Source organism: Poecilia reticulata, chromosome 11 (genome assembly GCF_904066995.2).
Source record: "Poecilia reticulata chromosome 11, P_reticulata-male-v2, whole genome shotgun sequence".
In the NCBI taxonomy this organism is placed as follows: Eukaryota; Metazoa; Chordata; class Actinopteri; order Cyprinodontiformes; family Poeciliidae; genus Poecilia; species Poecilia reticulata.
In genome coordinates this window covers 25,773,819-25,788,432 of record NC_088840.1, presented here as the reverse complement: position 1 = coordinate 25,788,432, position 14,614 = coordinate 25,773,819, and the positions used below count along the sequence as shown (strand labels likewise).

Below are 14,614 nucleotides of genomic sequence, written 5' to 3'. Positions count from 1 at the left end.
GAGGTCAGCAGCTCACCATCCCCACAATAAACAGTGTTGGTGCTGCACTGCTTCCCCCTCCTGAGACGCCGGATGATGGACCAGAATTGTCTTGAAGCCGTACGGAAGTCTGTCTCCATGGCCTCTCCAAACTCCTCCCACGCCCGAGTTTTTGCCTCAGCGACAACCCGAGCTGCATGCCACTTCGCCCGCCGCTACCCATCAGCTGCTTCTGGAGTCCCACAGGCCAAAAAGGCCCGGTAGGACTCCTTCTTCAGCTTGACAGCATCCCTCACCGAAGGTGTCCACCAACGGGTTCGAGGGTTGCCGCCGCGACAGGCACCAACAATCTTGCGGCCGCAGCTCCGATAGGCCGCTTCGGCAATGGAGGTACGGAACATGGTCCACTCAGACTCAATGTCCCTCACCTCCCCCGGGACGTGCTCGAAGTTCTGCCGGAGATGTGAGTTGAATTTTAAGTCAGGAGATTTTGGAACAATCTTCTAACAATGACAATAAACAGAATACTTGTGAACCTTTTTTCAAATATGTCTTTGCATTTTATTTGACATTAAAGCAAACAAATTCTAAAAGCTCATTTTATCAGAATTTTATTGTTTCCATTTATTGAATATATTACAAAGGAACATGCAGGACCAACGCTAATTTTCATATTCACCACATAAACAGCAAACATGTAAAATTGTGCCCCGGGGTTAAGATAAAAATGGTAAAACACTAATTAAGCTAAAGTAATGAAGCAATATTGTATGTCGGTCAGGGTTCATAAACGATAACAATAATTATTATAATTAACTACTGAATTAAATACATCTTCATAGCAAAATAAACCTTCATTATATCCCTTTTTATTTGCACTAAGTGGCTGCATCAGAAATTCATGATATATAAATGTATGTGTTTAAGTGTCAGATGGGTCCAGAAAGGTCTCTGTCCACTAAGCAGCAGAACGAATCAGCAGTTTATAAACAGATACTTGTAAAGCATATTACATACTGATTTTTACAGTGAAAGTAATCTGTTTGCACTACTTCACTTTTTCCCAGTTTTTAATGTATCCTTCACATTTAAAACTACAAACAACGTGGACAGCACACGTAGACAGGCAACAAAACCAGGAGGTTACACTTCAGTATTTTTCAAGGGGCATTATGTACAGTCATGTGTTCACATTGTGTGAGGATACCATCAGGTGTCACTGCATTTACCGAAAGACTAGGACCAGAGGGAAATGGATCAGTCAGATAAAAAAGTTATTTTAAAGGCTCATACTGAATCAAACGGAGGGCGTCTTCATTTTCCAACAATCCTTTGATGAACTCTCCCTCTGCAACTCGGTCTAGAGAAAACAAAATAAATAGCAAAACATAAAGTTACACCATGATTAATGCATACTTATACATTTAATAATTCAGAGTCTAAATGTATTTCCTAAGAAATAAAAGATTTAAAATGACAGTGAGTAAAATTGATCTGGTCAAACTGGAACAGAGATTTCACAGATATTGAAAACAATTTGAAATGTCAGCAGTTTTTAAAATCCTTTTGCATTCATGACCTTAATTAAAAGCTAAGAAATTCCTGGATCCACTTATAGACAATTGAAGAACATCCCCCCCCCCCCAAAGATTTAAAACAAAAACGTATCTACCACTTTTGCTCTTGAGACATTTCACTACATTTTCTATTTACTACATTCAATACTACTTCCTCTTACCATTGTCACCCTTATCGAAGACTTTCCAGAGTTTGTTTGCCCTCTTTTCAGGTGTGTTTTCATCCTCAGGTAGATCGCCCACTTCATCTGACGGTATCAGCTTGAAAATTGACTGTAAGACAGGAAGGACAGTAATTAAATTGGTCAAGTCAAAATAACAGAGTTCTTCTGTGGATTGTCATGCAGCGTTGTCTCCAGTTTCAACTCATTTCTCTGTAATTGAATGTACCCAATGCAACAAAGAATGAAGTAAGCATCTACGTTTATTTACAGCAAAAGTAACATCATTTATTTAGAGAGCACCTCTGGTTTTATCTAATTATATGTTCTCTTATCTTTCACATTTATATGCTTACATGGGAAGTGGACAATCTTAAATAGTTGGTTGAGAGTATATTCATATGAAACTACTTTCAGAGATTTCAAGAAAATATAGTAGTGTTTGTTTTAATGCAATTGTTTTATCCTCAAAAGGACCTATTACGTGAACTTTTATTACAATTCCTGCATACGTTGTTTTTGTCACCATTTTGGATTAATTAAATAGGACATAACTTCCCTACATAGAGTTTTTTTCTGGTGTTTGAATGTTCAGAATGATTTGAGACACAAAGTCTCAAGAGCTGCTTTATAACATCCCGCCATTCACACATTGATAATGGTAAGGTACAACACTGCAGCCACAGCTCCCATGGGTCAGTCTGACAGAAGTGAGGCTACCATGTACCGGTACCACCGGGCCCCCTGACCACCACCAGGCCCCTGCGCCACAAATATCAGAAAAGGTGAGTGAAGTACTTTGTCCAAGGACACAACGACTAAGACAGATAGAGCCTGGGTTTGAATCAGAAACCCACTACAGGATGAACTCCTCCCACCATCGCCCTCTTTTTTTACATGATCTAATTGCAAAATCACTTAATCAAAATTTAAAATAAGAGAAAAATTGTGCCTTCTCAGCAACTGCTTTCAATATTTTGGCTTTTTTGATATTAGCTGCTTTATTGCTGTTGTAAATTTAAACTGAAAAGTGCATCCATGCAGTCAGTGTCACTAAGCTGTCTTCTGACTCCAGCATAAGCTTAAACTGTTTATCAGCGTGAATGAAAGTCTAATCCTGAAAATATGTTACCTAACCCGTGGAAGGGTCTGACCTTTTGGCTAAAAATAAATTAGGGAACTGTCTTCAGACCAGACATGGACAAGAAACAAGTTCACAATGTGGTCACAAAACAACCATTACTGTAACAAAAGCAGGTCGGGAAATTTTTAAAAAATATACACTTTTGACAAGTTACATTGCAGATGAATGTCCAAAAATAGCGATCCATCCAATTATTAAAATCTGCCATTAAGAATCAAATTGCTGAACTTAGAAAGTCAAAATCACTGGAAACCTGTACTTGTTTGTGTGTATAACTCTACATCAACACAGTGACTGACTCTACATTTCTTCTAAGAAAAGAAATGTCATGGTGAGAAACCTGGGAAGAATTTTAGGCTTTGTGAACTAACTCCATCAGTACAGATGTGCTTCTTCCTTCACAGATCACTGTCAGGATTTGGGTCTTTGCCATGGAATGCCAATAAAGATCTGCAACTTTCCAATCATGTCAAAAACTGACATGTAAAATGTAAGGCAGATGTTTCTGATAGTCATTATCCAGCTATCAATTGATCTACTCCAGTTGTTTATGCTATTCTATGCTCTGAAAATATTGGAAAATAATATAATAATAGTAAAAATATTTAACGTTTCACAGCCTGAAAATATTCTATTGTCAAACTCTATGTCGATGACACAGTTTTCTCCAGCTACGTATCCAAAACTCACTGTGCAGATTTCTGTGACCTCTGCCTTGGTGATGTATCCGTTCTTGTCCACATCAAACAGCGAAAACGCCCATTCAAGTTTGCTCGTGGTCTTCCCCGTTGCGGTCATGTGGAGGGCGATGATGTACTCCTTGAAGTCCAGCGTGCCGTCGTCATTGGTGTCGAAGGAGCGGAAGACGTGCTGGGCGTAAGTGTTTGCATCGCTGTCCGGGAAGAACTTGCGGTAGATATTCTGAAATTCGTCTTTCGAGATGCGGCCCGTTGGACACTGCTTTTTGAAGTTCTCATACCACTGGACAATCTCAGTCTCTGAGAACTTGGTGTTGAGTTTAAGGTCCTCAAGGATCTCCTTGGACACAGCGCCGCTCTTGCTGTTACCCATTACTGCTGGTGTTGGAAATCTGTTTATAGGTTTAACTTGCCGGCCCTTGGTTTTTCAATGGCACTTGTAGCACAACTTCAGCCTCTGAAGTTTCCTACTCTATTTTGTGAATTAGTAAAAGGAAGACTATTTATGAGACACAGCTGAAATGTTCTTGATGCTGGTGTTGGCCTGGTGTACAACTCGTAGACGCAAATGCTGTGAAAAGAGCAGAAGGCACTTGGTAAGCTCATTAGGCCTACGAGTAGATCCGGTAAGAGGTGTCAAGGACATGTTTTATCTTAGGTCAAATCTCAAATGCCTGTTTTTCATTCAGTAAGAAGAGGGTTCTCTGACAGGGTTTAGAATCAAATCAGGTTAAAAAGTATTAAAATGCTGTGAGATGAGATAGGAGTGAGAGTGAATGCTGAACATGTTTCACGTTATGACCCCAATAGCGTCACATGTGCACCGCTATAAAATTCATCTGATAGATTTTAATATTTACACAACATAAATATACAAGAAAAATGAACAGTTGAAATAATTATTTAGTAATTTTCATCTTTTGTACACACATTTCCTCACTTAGTGCTAATTAGCCCAGATGACTGTAAAATATAATCTCTTTCCTGGTGACATATTTCTGTAATTATAAAGTTGTGTTGAACTACATTTGTAAACTACTATTATTCTAAAGTGTGTGAAGGTTTTAGAAATCACTCTTCTAAATGGTCATTAAATGGGATAAGGAAGAAATTTAATGAAACAAATCAAAAAACAACCAGAAAAAGACTTGAAATCTCTAGACACTGGTAATCCTCTATTGCTGCCATAATCCAGAGTGACAAACGACTTGGAGTGACCTCAGATATAACCTGTAAAGCTGTGAGAGACACAGCAGAGGTAAAGGGAGGCTGAAACTATAAGCTGTACAGGCAAAAACACCAGGGCTGAGATAATAAATGGGAAAAAACTGATTTCTATGGTACTTTGGTGTTAGGGGTGACCTAGCTTAGCATATGCTGGTTTGAGAGCAAATCCAAAACTTGATTGTTTTTTTTAGTTCTTGAAAGAGTTGCATCATAATGTTTTGCAGTATTCAAGAATGCAATATGTAATAGTTATATTTGCCTAGGATGCTCAGTCACAGTAAACTAAGTGGCCAGGAAACATCTGTCTGGCGATGTGTCCAGGGTGAACCCTGCCCAATGACTGCTGGAGAAAGGCAAGGAAGGAGACATCTGACAGGTAACAGAATAATGACCCTCCAGACTTCCTTCCAGATGTTTACATTTTTGATTTTGTGATTGGGAAGATCACGCCATTTTTCTACTAGTCAGTGGAGAGCGCCTCCTTTCCACTGGGTTTAGGAAAATTGTACTAATTTGATTCTGAACACTGTAAAGTCATCAAATGGTTCAAACTATTAGCGGTTTGATAAAAGTCCTTACACTAACAACCTCTTATAGTGGTATTTTGGACTGACTGATAAATATAATATGCCTTCTTAACAATGGTTTTTGTTGGGGGTTTTCAGTTGTGTATTGACTTGAATTAGTTAATAACTTTTCTATTTCATATAATAACATTAACATAAACATTTGTTTGAATAAATAGAAGTATACTAAATAGGTTTTTCTTCAAAATCTCAAACATCTATAATTCTATGCCTGAAAACAATGTCACGGTGTCATAATGTAGGGTCCACATCCAACTCAGCTTACTGGGATTTCAAAATCACACCGAATATTTTAGAAGTTTCTCAGTCAAACTGAAGTGATTATTGTCTCATTATTCTGTGTCATCAAAGGAAACAATGCTATTCCCAGATTTTCTATTAATCATTTTTTTAATAAGTAAATATTTCTTCAAATTAATCTTTTCAATCAGGACATTTCAAACCCAGTTATCATCCCTGAATCTCACAGTAAGCACATACTAAACAATTTACTTCTACACCAGCTCAGATTCAGGTACCTCAGAAAAACATACAGAACGTCCAGAACAAAATGAATAAAGCAGAAGTCACACTTATTCACACTTATGCAGCATAAAGCGACAGCAATGTGAACAAACAGCTTCCAGTTGGGTTTGTGTCCTACCTGTGTGATCAGCGGAGCGGTTTGGTGCTAACAGTGATGCTCTGACTGTGATCAGCAGAGGAAACCAGGTTCCACCTGCTGAGATAAGTCAATTGGACCGGCTTCCCCCTCAGAGGCGGAGCCACACTAACATCCATCAGAACTCTGACAGCTTCAGGAAAGGGAATTTTCCTTTCTTTGTTGTAAAATTTGACAATGACTACCTCACAAGTAGCTGCTCTGGATTTCTAAACCACCAATTGGTTAATGTCTTTTTTCTTTTTAAAATGACACTTTTTCCCCAAATCATGTAACAAGAGTTAGGAAATTTTTTTATAAACCTGTGATTAAACACATGAAGTTGAAATGCTGCGTAGTCAAAACTAAAGACATAGATGCAAATCAAGTACAATAAGAAGTTTACTTGATTTATGTTTATTTAACTTTTGGTGGACTCAGGAAAAATGCCTCCCTCAGGGTTTTATTGGTGGCAGAACCACAACTGCTGAAGTTAACAGACTTTCTTGAGTCAGTGGTGTCCAGGATCTTTGCCACGTTGGTGGAAATTGTAGGGCAGAAAGCAATAATCAGCCACAAAAACTTGATTTTTGAATAAAAAGCATTGTTTTACAACTACAAACAAAACAAGGAATATTTTATTGAAAGAAGGGAGTCGTATAAAGTCATCCCGTGGCACACCAACAGTCCCTGGGCCAGACTTTGGACATCCCTGTCACAAAGGGCTCAAACTTTGAACAACGACTAAAGTCTAACACCAATCATTAAATATAGAAACAATTACTATGACCTAAACTTAAACTTTAAGAAATACAGAACGGAGGCAACTCATATGCACAACCTCAGGATTGTTTTTATGTCAGCTTCTGACAAAGTCAGCCATGTTGAATAAATAAAATAATGTGCAGAATTCTGAGCTAAATAACCTTATTAGGGTTTGTAGCAGCAGTGTTACAGAAAACCACTGATGTGTGTATTTGTGTGTGAAATAGTGTCACTTTACTCGGCTATATTACTTTAGGTAACATCGGTTCTAAATCTCCAGTCTATCTGGCAGATTTCCAAGAGACCTCGCCAGCTAATGGTGCTAATGTGGAGCCAGAATTCCAAAGTCAAGTTATGTTGTTGTTTACTGTAGAAAAGAGATTATTATTGATTTGTTTAAAAACCAGTAAAGTTAGCCACAGTGCTCAAACTACACAAATAGGTCTGATCAGTTGGATGTTGCATGATTTGCCTAAAATTTCTGAATAAACATGACAGTTTATCTTCATAGGGTGTAAGAAATATGTTTCATAATGTATCAGTTAGGTTTCATAATAATATGCACCTACAAAACCTTATTTAATTAAGCAAATGTGTGTTTTTGACAATCAAATTGAAACTACCCGAAAAATGTTCCGAAACGGATTGCAGATGATTTGTGATCTCCGGGCCGCCTTCACACCTGCTCAGAGCGAGGTGTGGGTTTCCTTATGTACAGATCTGCAGTTACAGCAAAGCAGATGGAGGATTCAGCAGTCAACACTTAGTTAATTAAGCGCATTTAAATCCCGTACCGACTGCAGCAGAGCCACCCTCCACCCACCGGATTTAAGCCATTAAGTCCTGACCTGATCAAAGGTTCACAGTAGTTTTGGAAACAACTCTGCTTTATTTTTACCGCTGTTAAGTCCTACAGAGTAATTGTGGTTCAGTCAACTGGCTTATTTTAAGCTGAAGTTCAATGCAAGTCAAAGAGCTGCAGGATATTTACTACCTGCTCGTCTGCGCACATCTTCCCTCCCTAAAAACCTCAAAGAACGTCTGTCCTCCGGAGGACAGACATTCTGTTATCAATGATGCTTTTTTACAGATATGGTTAAAAGTAGAAAAGATATTTCATCTAAACCCAACTGGACCAGCACTGGTCTAAAAATGTGTAAAAAAAAAATTGGCATTGTCAAAGAAAAATCAATTAAAGATCATCAGAAAGCCCAAAGAGCTGTTGATCAAAACCAGTTGAAGATATTACAGACATGTAAACATTTAGAAAGGAAAACATGTAGAAAAAAAATATTAATCAAGACTTTTGTGCACCTTGTACATTTTCTGCGTGTTAGTTTTTTATGCAGAAAATGTCCAAATTATTTCCATTCTTCAGCTTTATTTGTAAAAAAAAAAAAAAATCTTTTTGAGGGAGAGTGGAGTTAGAGAAAGCTCCAACCAATTTCCTTTTTCATAAGTTGAAACCAGGTTTTCAAATACACTGGATAAAAATAAAACACTATTTTTTCTGACATTATGCTTAACAAAATGCCAAAATAAAGAGAAAATATTCAAATATTAATCTGTAGAAATATATATATATAAATACAAATCTTTATACTCTCAGATATTTTGACTTGATCAAATCTTTTTTCTCTGTCTTTCCCACTTCACTTGTAAGCCATATTTTTGTACCACTTTTTCTGATCTGGGTCATGTTTGAACTCTGCTTAAGCTCTATGCTTAATCCATTCCACAATTTCTCTGCACATACAGAAATGCAAACATGTTGTAATGTTGCTTTGACAAAATGTTTTACATTTTACATTCATCTCAACAAGAAAACATGTTTGCATCCAGTCAGGGAATAGTTTGTTTATTGTTTTGTACATTATTTGCTCTGGCAAAAGGTGGAGGAGATAAATATTTAATGTTTTTGATATCACTGCAGTTGCATAACTATCTCCCCAGGCCTATGTCAAATAATTCAAATATGGTAGAGCCACTGCACAGTTTAATAGCTGAAGTAACTTTGTGGTCATTTAAAAACAAATGGATCTAGCAGAATGACTTTGTAAATGTTTTATAGGAAGTTTTTCATCTTATTTTGTTACTTTCTTTCATCCTGTCAGTGCTCAGTTCATCTACATGCAGTTAAACTTAAATAACAACTTTAAATCTTCCAATATAATAAGATTTTTTATTATTATGCATTTCATACCAATTTGTTGACATTGACATATAGTTACTTTTTATTTTGACCTTTTCTAAGGTAATTGTTTCAAGTAATGCCTTTAATTTTTCATCAGTGTATATCAAAGATATTATGCGTCAAAAGAATAATTAATTTTTGCAATTTTACTTTTTTTATACCCTTTTTGTATTTCCAAAGGAAAATAAATGATCTTCAATCAATACAAGTTTGTGAAGAACATCGTCATCATCTTTTAGTTACCAACAGACAATTCATATATAACTTAGCATAGAATTATGTTATGACTTTTAGAAGAGGAAAATATGAAATATATTTCTCAGGTAAACCGGCCTTAATGCCATCAAAATAATTTAATATTGTGGATGTAAAATGGTGGTAGAAGAGGAAATATGCTCAAATATTAGCAGGAATGTTTTTTTAGAAATGAGAAAAACTACAAACAATGAGTTTGAGTTTGTTGAGAGCAGTGATGGTTATAAAGTCTAAGAGCTGCTTGGAGGAAGGATCTGTGACGACACTCCTTTGTGGACCTGTCACTGAATGAGCTTTCCCGTTCAGCAACAGCTTGATGCATGGAGAAGAGAACACTGTCTGGATATTACCTTAGCCAGAGTTCTTCTGCCTCCCACCACCTCCACCCAGTTGGAGGGGGGCATCCGACCCAGACGGAGCTGGCCTTCCTAATGAGCTTATCTAAATGCTGCCTTTCAGCAGTAGCTAAGCTGCTGATCCAACACAAAACACCATAAAAGATGTCTGACGTCACTGCACAGTCAAAAAACAATATGGCTTCAGTACCTGAGGAGATCAACAGATCTCAGGTAGAATCTGACTTTTCTTGTGATGAGCATCAGCAGAGTGACTCCAGTTCAGGTTGTTAAGGTGAAGATCTAAGCCCAATATTTCTATGTATGTTTTCTGGATATTCTCTGGTTAGAAACTATGATGGAGTATTAGGGCAAGACTAAGAAAAAATATGAATTCAAGTACAAAATTATGAGAATAAAGTCACAATAAAATGAGAATAAAATCACAATATTTCGAGAATGAAGTCGTAGTATCACTATAAAGTCATTTCATTATGAGAATGAGTTGTACTAGAATAAAGTCAGAATAATAGGAGATAAAGTTGCAGTAGTGTGAAAATAACGTAATAATAAAGAATAAAGTTGTGTTATGAACCTAAATGTGTTCAATACTTCTTGGTATTGTATTGCTTTTACTTATTAATTCTCCATTTTCTCTGGTGTGACTCGCTCCCTTTTTAGTTGCTTCTCAGTCTGTATCCATCATCCTCCCTCTTCCCGTCAGGATCCCCCTACAGGCCTCACGCTGTAACGAATCTGTATTTATTGGATAAGCAGGTTTTTTGTTGTGTGGCTTTGTGGACCAGCCTTTACCTCACACAATCCACAGTCTGACCTTTGACCCTTAACTTGGTTTGGATTAAGTTCCAAGAAAGGGAATCCTTTAACTTAGAGAAGCCACAGATTAAAGTTGAAGCAGAGAGACTCAAACAGCAAAGGTGGTGACGCAGTGCACTGTAAGGAGGATTTGGCACCAAGCAGACAGCGAGCCGTAGAAACCTGGTGACTGTAATAAAGTTGAGCTGAAAGTTTTCTAAAAGCTCTTTGGCCAGACCTCAAGGTGTCTATTTCCAGAAAAAGAAAGTTTAATCTAGAAACACTTAAGAGTCACATGACCAGAGGTGAGGTCAGCTCCAGGACACAGTGGAGCAAATAAGGGATGGCTGCAGCTCTGTTTTTATTTATAGCGAAGTCTGGTTCCTGTAGGAAGCCATTTAAAGCATCCTAAATTCAAAGCTTCTGTCACAATTGCTGTAAAGGACCAAATTATCAAATATATCAAATTGCTGGTCTAGATATGGCCAACATTTTTATGAACAATGTATAACTTAAGCTAGAGAGGCTGTCACATTTGTCTCAAAGATGTTTGGGGTGCATCATTTGCTTACTAAGTTTTAGTAAGAGTCTACTTTTTTGTCAAAAACTCCCGTCTTCTACAGTAATCAGCTTGCATTTGGAGTGCGCAAGAAGCTTAAGTGTTTAACCTGCACCACATTTTATGTAAAACAGGTCAAAGGTGTGTCAGTCTGAGGTGGAAGCAGAGGTGAAGGATTAAGAAGGAGTTAGGATCCACGCAGGAAGAAGAGAAGAAGTATAAATCATAAATGTAAAATCCATAAAATCCAGTTACTAAGAAAGTTTATTCAATGAGAACAAAATGCCAAGAAACAGAATAACCTTTCACAGGATTAGAAGTTAAAGAGACAGGGGTCTTCTTTGCACATCTCACAGCCTATCAGTATTACAACCAAAGAAATAAGACTTTATATCTGGACTAGGTCTCATGTCTGAGATGGCTACAGATCAGAGGATGTTGGGTCTACAGAATCCTTCTTGTGTTGATGTCGCCATTTGTTTGGATCACAGTCCTGTTGAAGAACTTAACGATGAAACATTTTCAGTTTTCTGGATAAACAGGAAATTAGACTTTATTGTCCATTCACGTGAAAATGTATCTTAGATTTTTGCCCACCACACAAACAAATGTGTTGTACTCTTAATGCATTTGTCATGCTGTGTTTTCCAACATGTTCTAAGGACAGTTTGTAATTCATTGAATATTTTTGATTGAAAAAAAAAAAAAAAATCACAGAAAAGGGTAAAAACGTTTTCACCAACCTTCGATTCACAAATTCTGGAATAATTTCAGTTGCTGAAATTTTTTTTAAATCAAACTTACATATGAAGACACTCATTAGATATAAATTTGACTGCTATTGGAAATAAGTTTTTGTTTTAGTGACCATAATTTCTTAAGAACCAGAAGAACAACACAGAGCTGATCTCCAGAGCCATTTGTTCTTAGTTCCCTAAATTTTCACAACAGAAGTGAGTTATTGATCAGGGATCACAAAGTGACTCACCTCACATCAAAGAGCTTCTGGTTTTAATCCTGATCAAATGCTGCTTTTTGTAGAGTATGTTTCCCTCTACAGGACAAACCAGGAAGATGTAATGAAATGACCACTGTATAGGCAGCAATTTGTTTAAAAAAAGAAACAATTATAACACTAAAATACCACTTTATGGAATGATAGCTAAAAAAATACAAACACTGGTTAATAGTAAACATTTGAGTACGGTAAACACTTTGCAGGTAAGTGTGTACATTTGCTGAAATGATGAATATATATCTGTAACACTTGTTTTGACTCAGTAACTTTTTCTGAAAATACTGTCAGACACGACTGGACTTTGAATAATATTTGTTTCTCCGATGGGAGAAGAATTTCCGGCTGACTCGGCGGGCGAGCCGGTCGACAGTGGAGTTGAGCTGTCCGAGCTCCGTCTTGGGGGGCAGGCCCTCGATGTTCCCGCTGTACCACAGCACCCATCCAGCCAGAGACGCAACTATGAAAAGGATCCCTGAACAAATGTTATACAGAACCATGTGTTACGTCTTTAAAATTCTTAACAGCACAACAAGTCAACTGGCAAAATGAGTTTTTGATCAGATTTTAGCACAACTTTCAAACTAAAAAAAAGAACAAGAAAAAAAATATGGGTTCAGAGGAAAATACTTCAAAGTTTTGTACCAAAGACATTAATTACGTCCTAAACATTCAGACTACACACATTTTAAAGCACCTTTCTCATGCAGTCACAGTAAAAAGAAATTACAATATCAAGTGTTGAGCTTTGTAAATCCAGAAATAATAAAACTTAAAGCCTAAAAAAATACTGTTAAAAAGCAGAAACACAGCAAGTATGTGGAAAATTTAGGTTCAACATTCATATGACTACTGGGGGCAGCAGCAGCCAAATGATGCTTAGCAATTGCATCTGATTAATTGATCTGACCACCGATAAAAAAGCAAGAGTTTTGTCAGGCTGCTGCTCTGGATCTTGCTGATTATTTTTCTTGTATTAACAAGAAAAATAATATAATCAGCACTGGCCTTAGAAAAGCCATTGTTCAGCCCATCAAACCAGGAAGGATTATAAGCTATTTCCAAATTATTTCAAGTCTTTCATCCTGCAGAGTCAGAAGTTTATTTACAACTGTCAAACATTTTAGACTGATCCTCATCTCCCCAAATGTAACTTTAGCTTCAGGTCAGACTGCACTTTAAGCTAAGGTTCAGTCTGACGCAGTTTTCCTCATCATCTAAGACTGGTTTGTCTATTTTGTATATGAATCGTTTACAAGCAATGACAATGAAACTGCTTTCTGTGTTTAATAAGGTTTTCTTTTTTCAATAATTTCTTGATAGTTTTTTGGTAATTTGATGACATTAAATTGCCATAAAGTAGTATGGCAACATCAGCTTCAGCAAAAACATGTCAGCATTAAAATAAAAAACAAATTTAGATAAATACCGCTATAAACCAGGACGTCTCCACATTCTTTTCCGTTTAACTTCAAAGAGGCAAAGACTCCCACCAGCAGAGAGACTCCTCCCAGTAGATCCATCAGCACAGCAATCGCCAACGCCATCTTACAGTGAGACAGGTCATCACACATGGTGAGACTGCAAAAGAGGGAAAGGATGTAACATTTTCATTACAAAGAAATATTATTAACACAACTAATTAGAGTTTCAAAAACACATAAAATCCACCACATTTACATTTCTTTTTAGTATAATGGTGAGATGTATGATGAAATTACTTTCTTCTGTTAAGACTTTTTTTATAATCTACATTCTGATGTAATTGTTATTTTCTCCCATAATAAATCAGCTGTATTCACAGTGCTGATATCCTCTTTAACTGTCACGTACATAATCTGAATGTGACAAGATCTTAAAGTAATAAAAAAATATAATTTATTTTAAAACAAGGAAAATATCTGCAAGTGGAATGCTGAATGAGAGTGAAACAGATATTGAGAACAACTTTAGCGTTTAGAGCAGAAAATTGGAAAGAAAGACTTGATGTTTATTTTTGTGTGTTTTAAACTGTTTTTTTAGATTCTTTTTATCCTGCTCACTTTTATAAACTCTTTAATATTATATTTTTATAATTTGCGGTCATACAAATATTTATCCAAGGCTGGCTGAGAACGAGCTGATGCATTCCGACTGGTAAATACATGTGCATATGTGTAATATAAAAACTTTGTTAAATGCATTCATATAAGATAATACCCACTGATTAAATTGATAACTGTAGCATGAGTAGATAATGTACCTTAGCAACATATTAGAGATAACTGTTTAGATTTTCAATCTGTCAGACAAGACTGTTACTTGAGAGAAGAATTAAACTTTTCTCACGTTGACATCCTAAAAATCACAGAAAGCAGATATTTTAAAGTTCAAGTAAGTGAACTCGCTCTGGATGAATGCAGTACAAATGTTTAAACTGCCTTACTTGTTCTTTCGACTCGTGCTGATGAAAACGGCTCGCTCAGAGTTTAGTTTGAACTTTTCTCTTCTGTTTCTGTACTTCCGTGTTTACTGGTTTCAATTTTCTCTGCTACCTGGGCCCCTCCCTTCAGGTGAGACGTTTCCTCGGGCGGGTTTGCCGCGTTCACTGATAAACTCGGAATTTTGGCCTTTCGAATTTGGAAAAGGCTGCACAAACTTTACCATAAGCTAAAATACAAAG

The 14,614-nt window shown here is 36.9% G+C and overlaps 1 protein-coding gene and 1 long non-coding RNA gene across 2 annotated transcripts; both read right to left on the bottom strand.

Annotated features, from left to right (window-relative positions):
* Positions 1–1,128: 1,128 nt before the first annotated feature.
* LOC103472858 (recoverin-like) lies at positions 1,129–6,126 on the bottom strand. The gene is made up of 4 exons (XM_008422713.2): positions 6,017–6,126; positions 3,552–4,130; positions 1,718–1,829; positions 1,129–1,339 (listed from the first exon to the last, which is right to left on the bottom strand). Exons 2-4 carry the CDS (start codon positions 3,930–3,932, stop codon positions 1,254–1,256), a joined length of 579 nt encoding a protein of 192 aa, XP_008420935.1. The 5' UTR covers positions 3,933–4,130; positions 6,017–6,126; the 3' UTR covers positions 1,129–1,253.
* Positions 6,127–11,183: 5,057 nt separating this feature from the next.
* Positions 11,184–14,511, bottom strand: LOC145553564 (uncharacterized). The gene is made up of 3 exons (XR_014089592.1): positions 14,378–14,511; positions 13,382–13,533; positions 11,184–12,427 (listed from the first exon to the last, which is right to left on the bottom strand). It is a non-coding gene; the product is annotated as an uncharacterized LOC145553564 (long non-coding RNA).
* Between the last annotated feature and the right edge of the window lie 103 nt (positions 14,512–14,614).

Bases quoted from the DNA above. Each gene is read 5' to 3' on its own strand.
- LOC103472858 (XM_008422713.2), bottom strand. From the start codon at position 3,932: ATGGGTAACAGCAAGAGCGGCGCTGTGTCCAAGGAGATCCTTGAGGAC. The intron at 1,830-3,551 runs GTGAGTTTTGGA...CCTGTCTTACAG, and splicing joins AGGTCACAGAAATCTGCACA to TCAATTTTCAAGCTGATACC. The intron at 1,340-1,717 runs GTAAGAGGAAGT...TGTTTTCTCTAG, and splicing joins CTTCGATAAGGGTGACAATG to ACCGAGTTGCAGAGGGAGAG.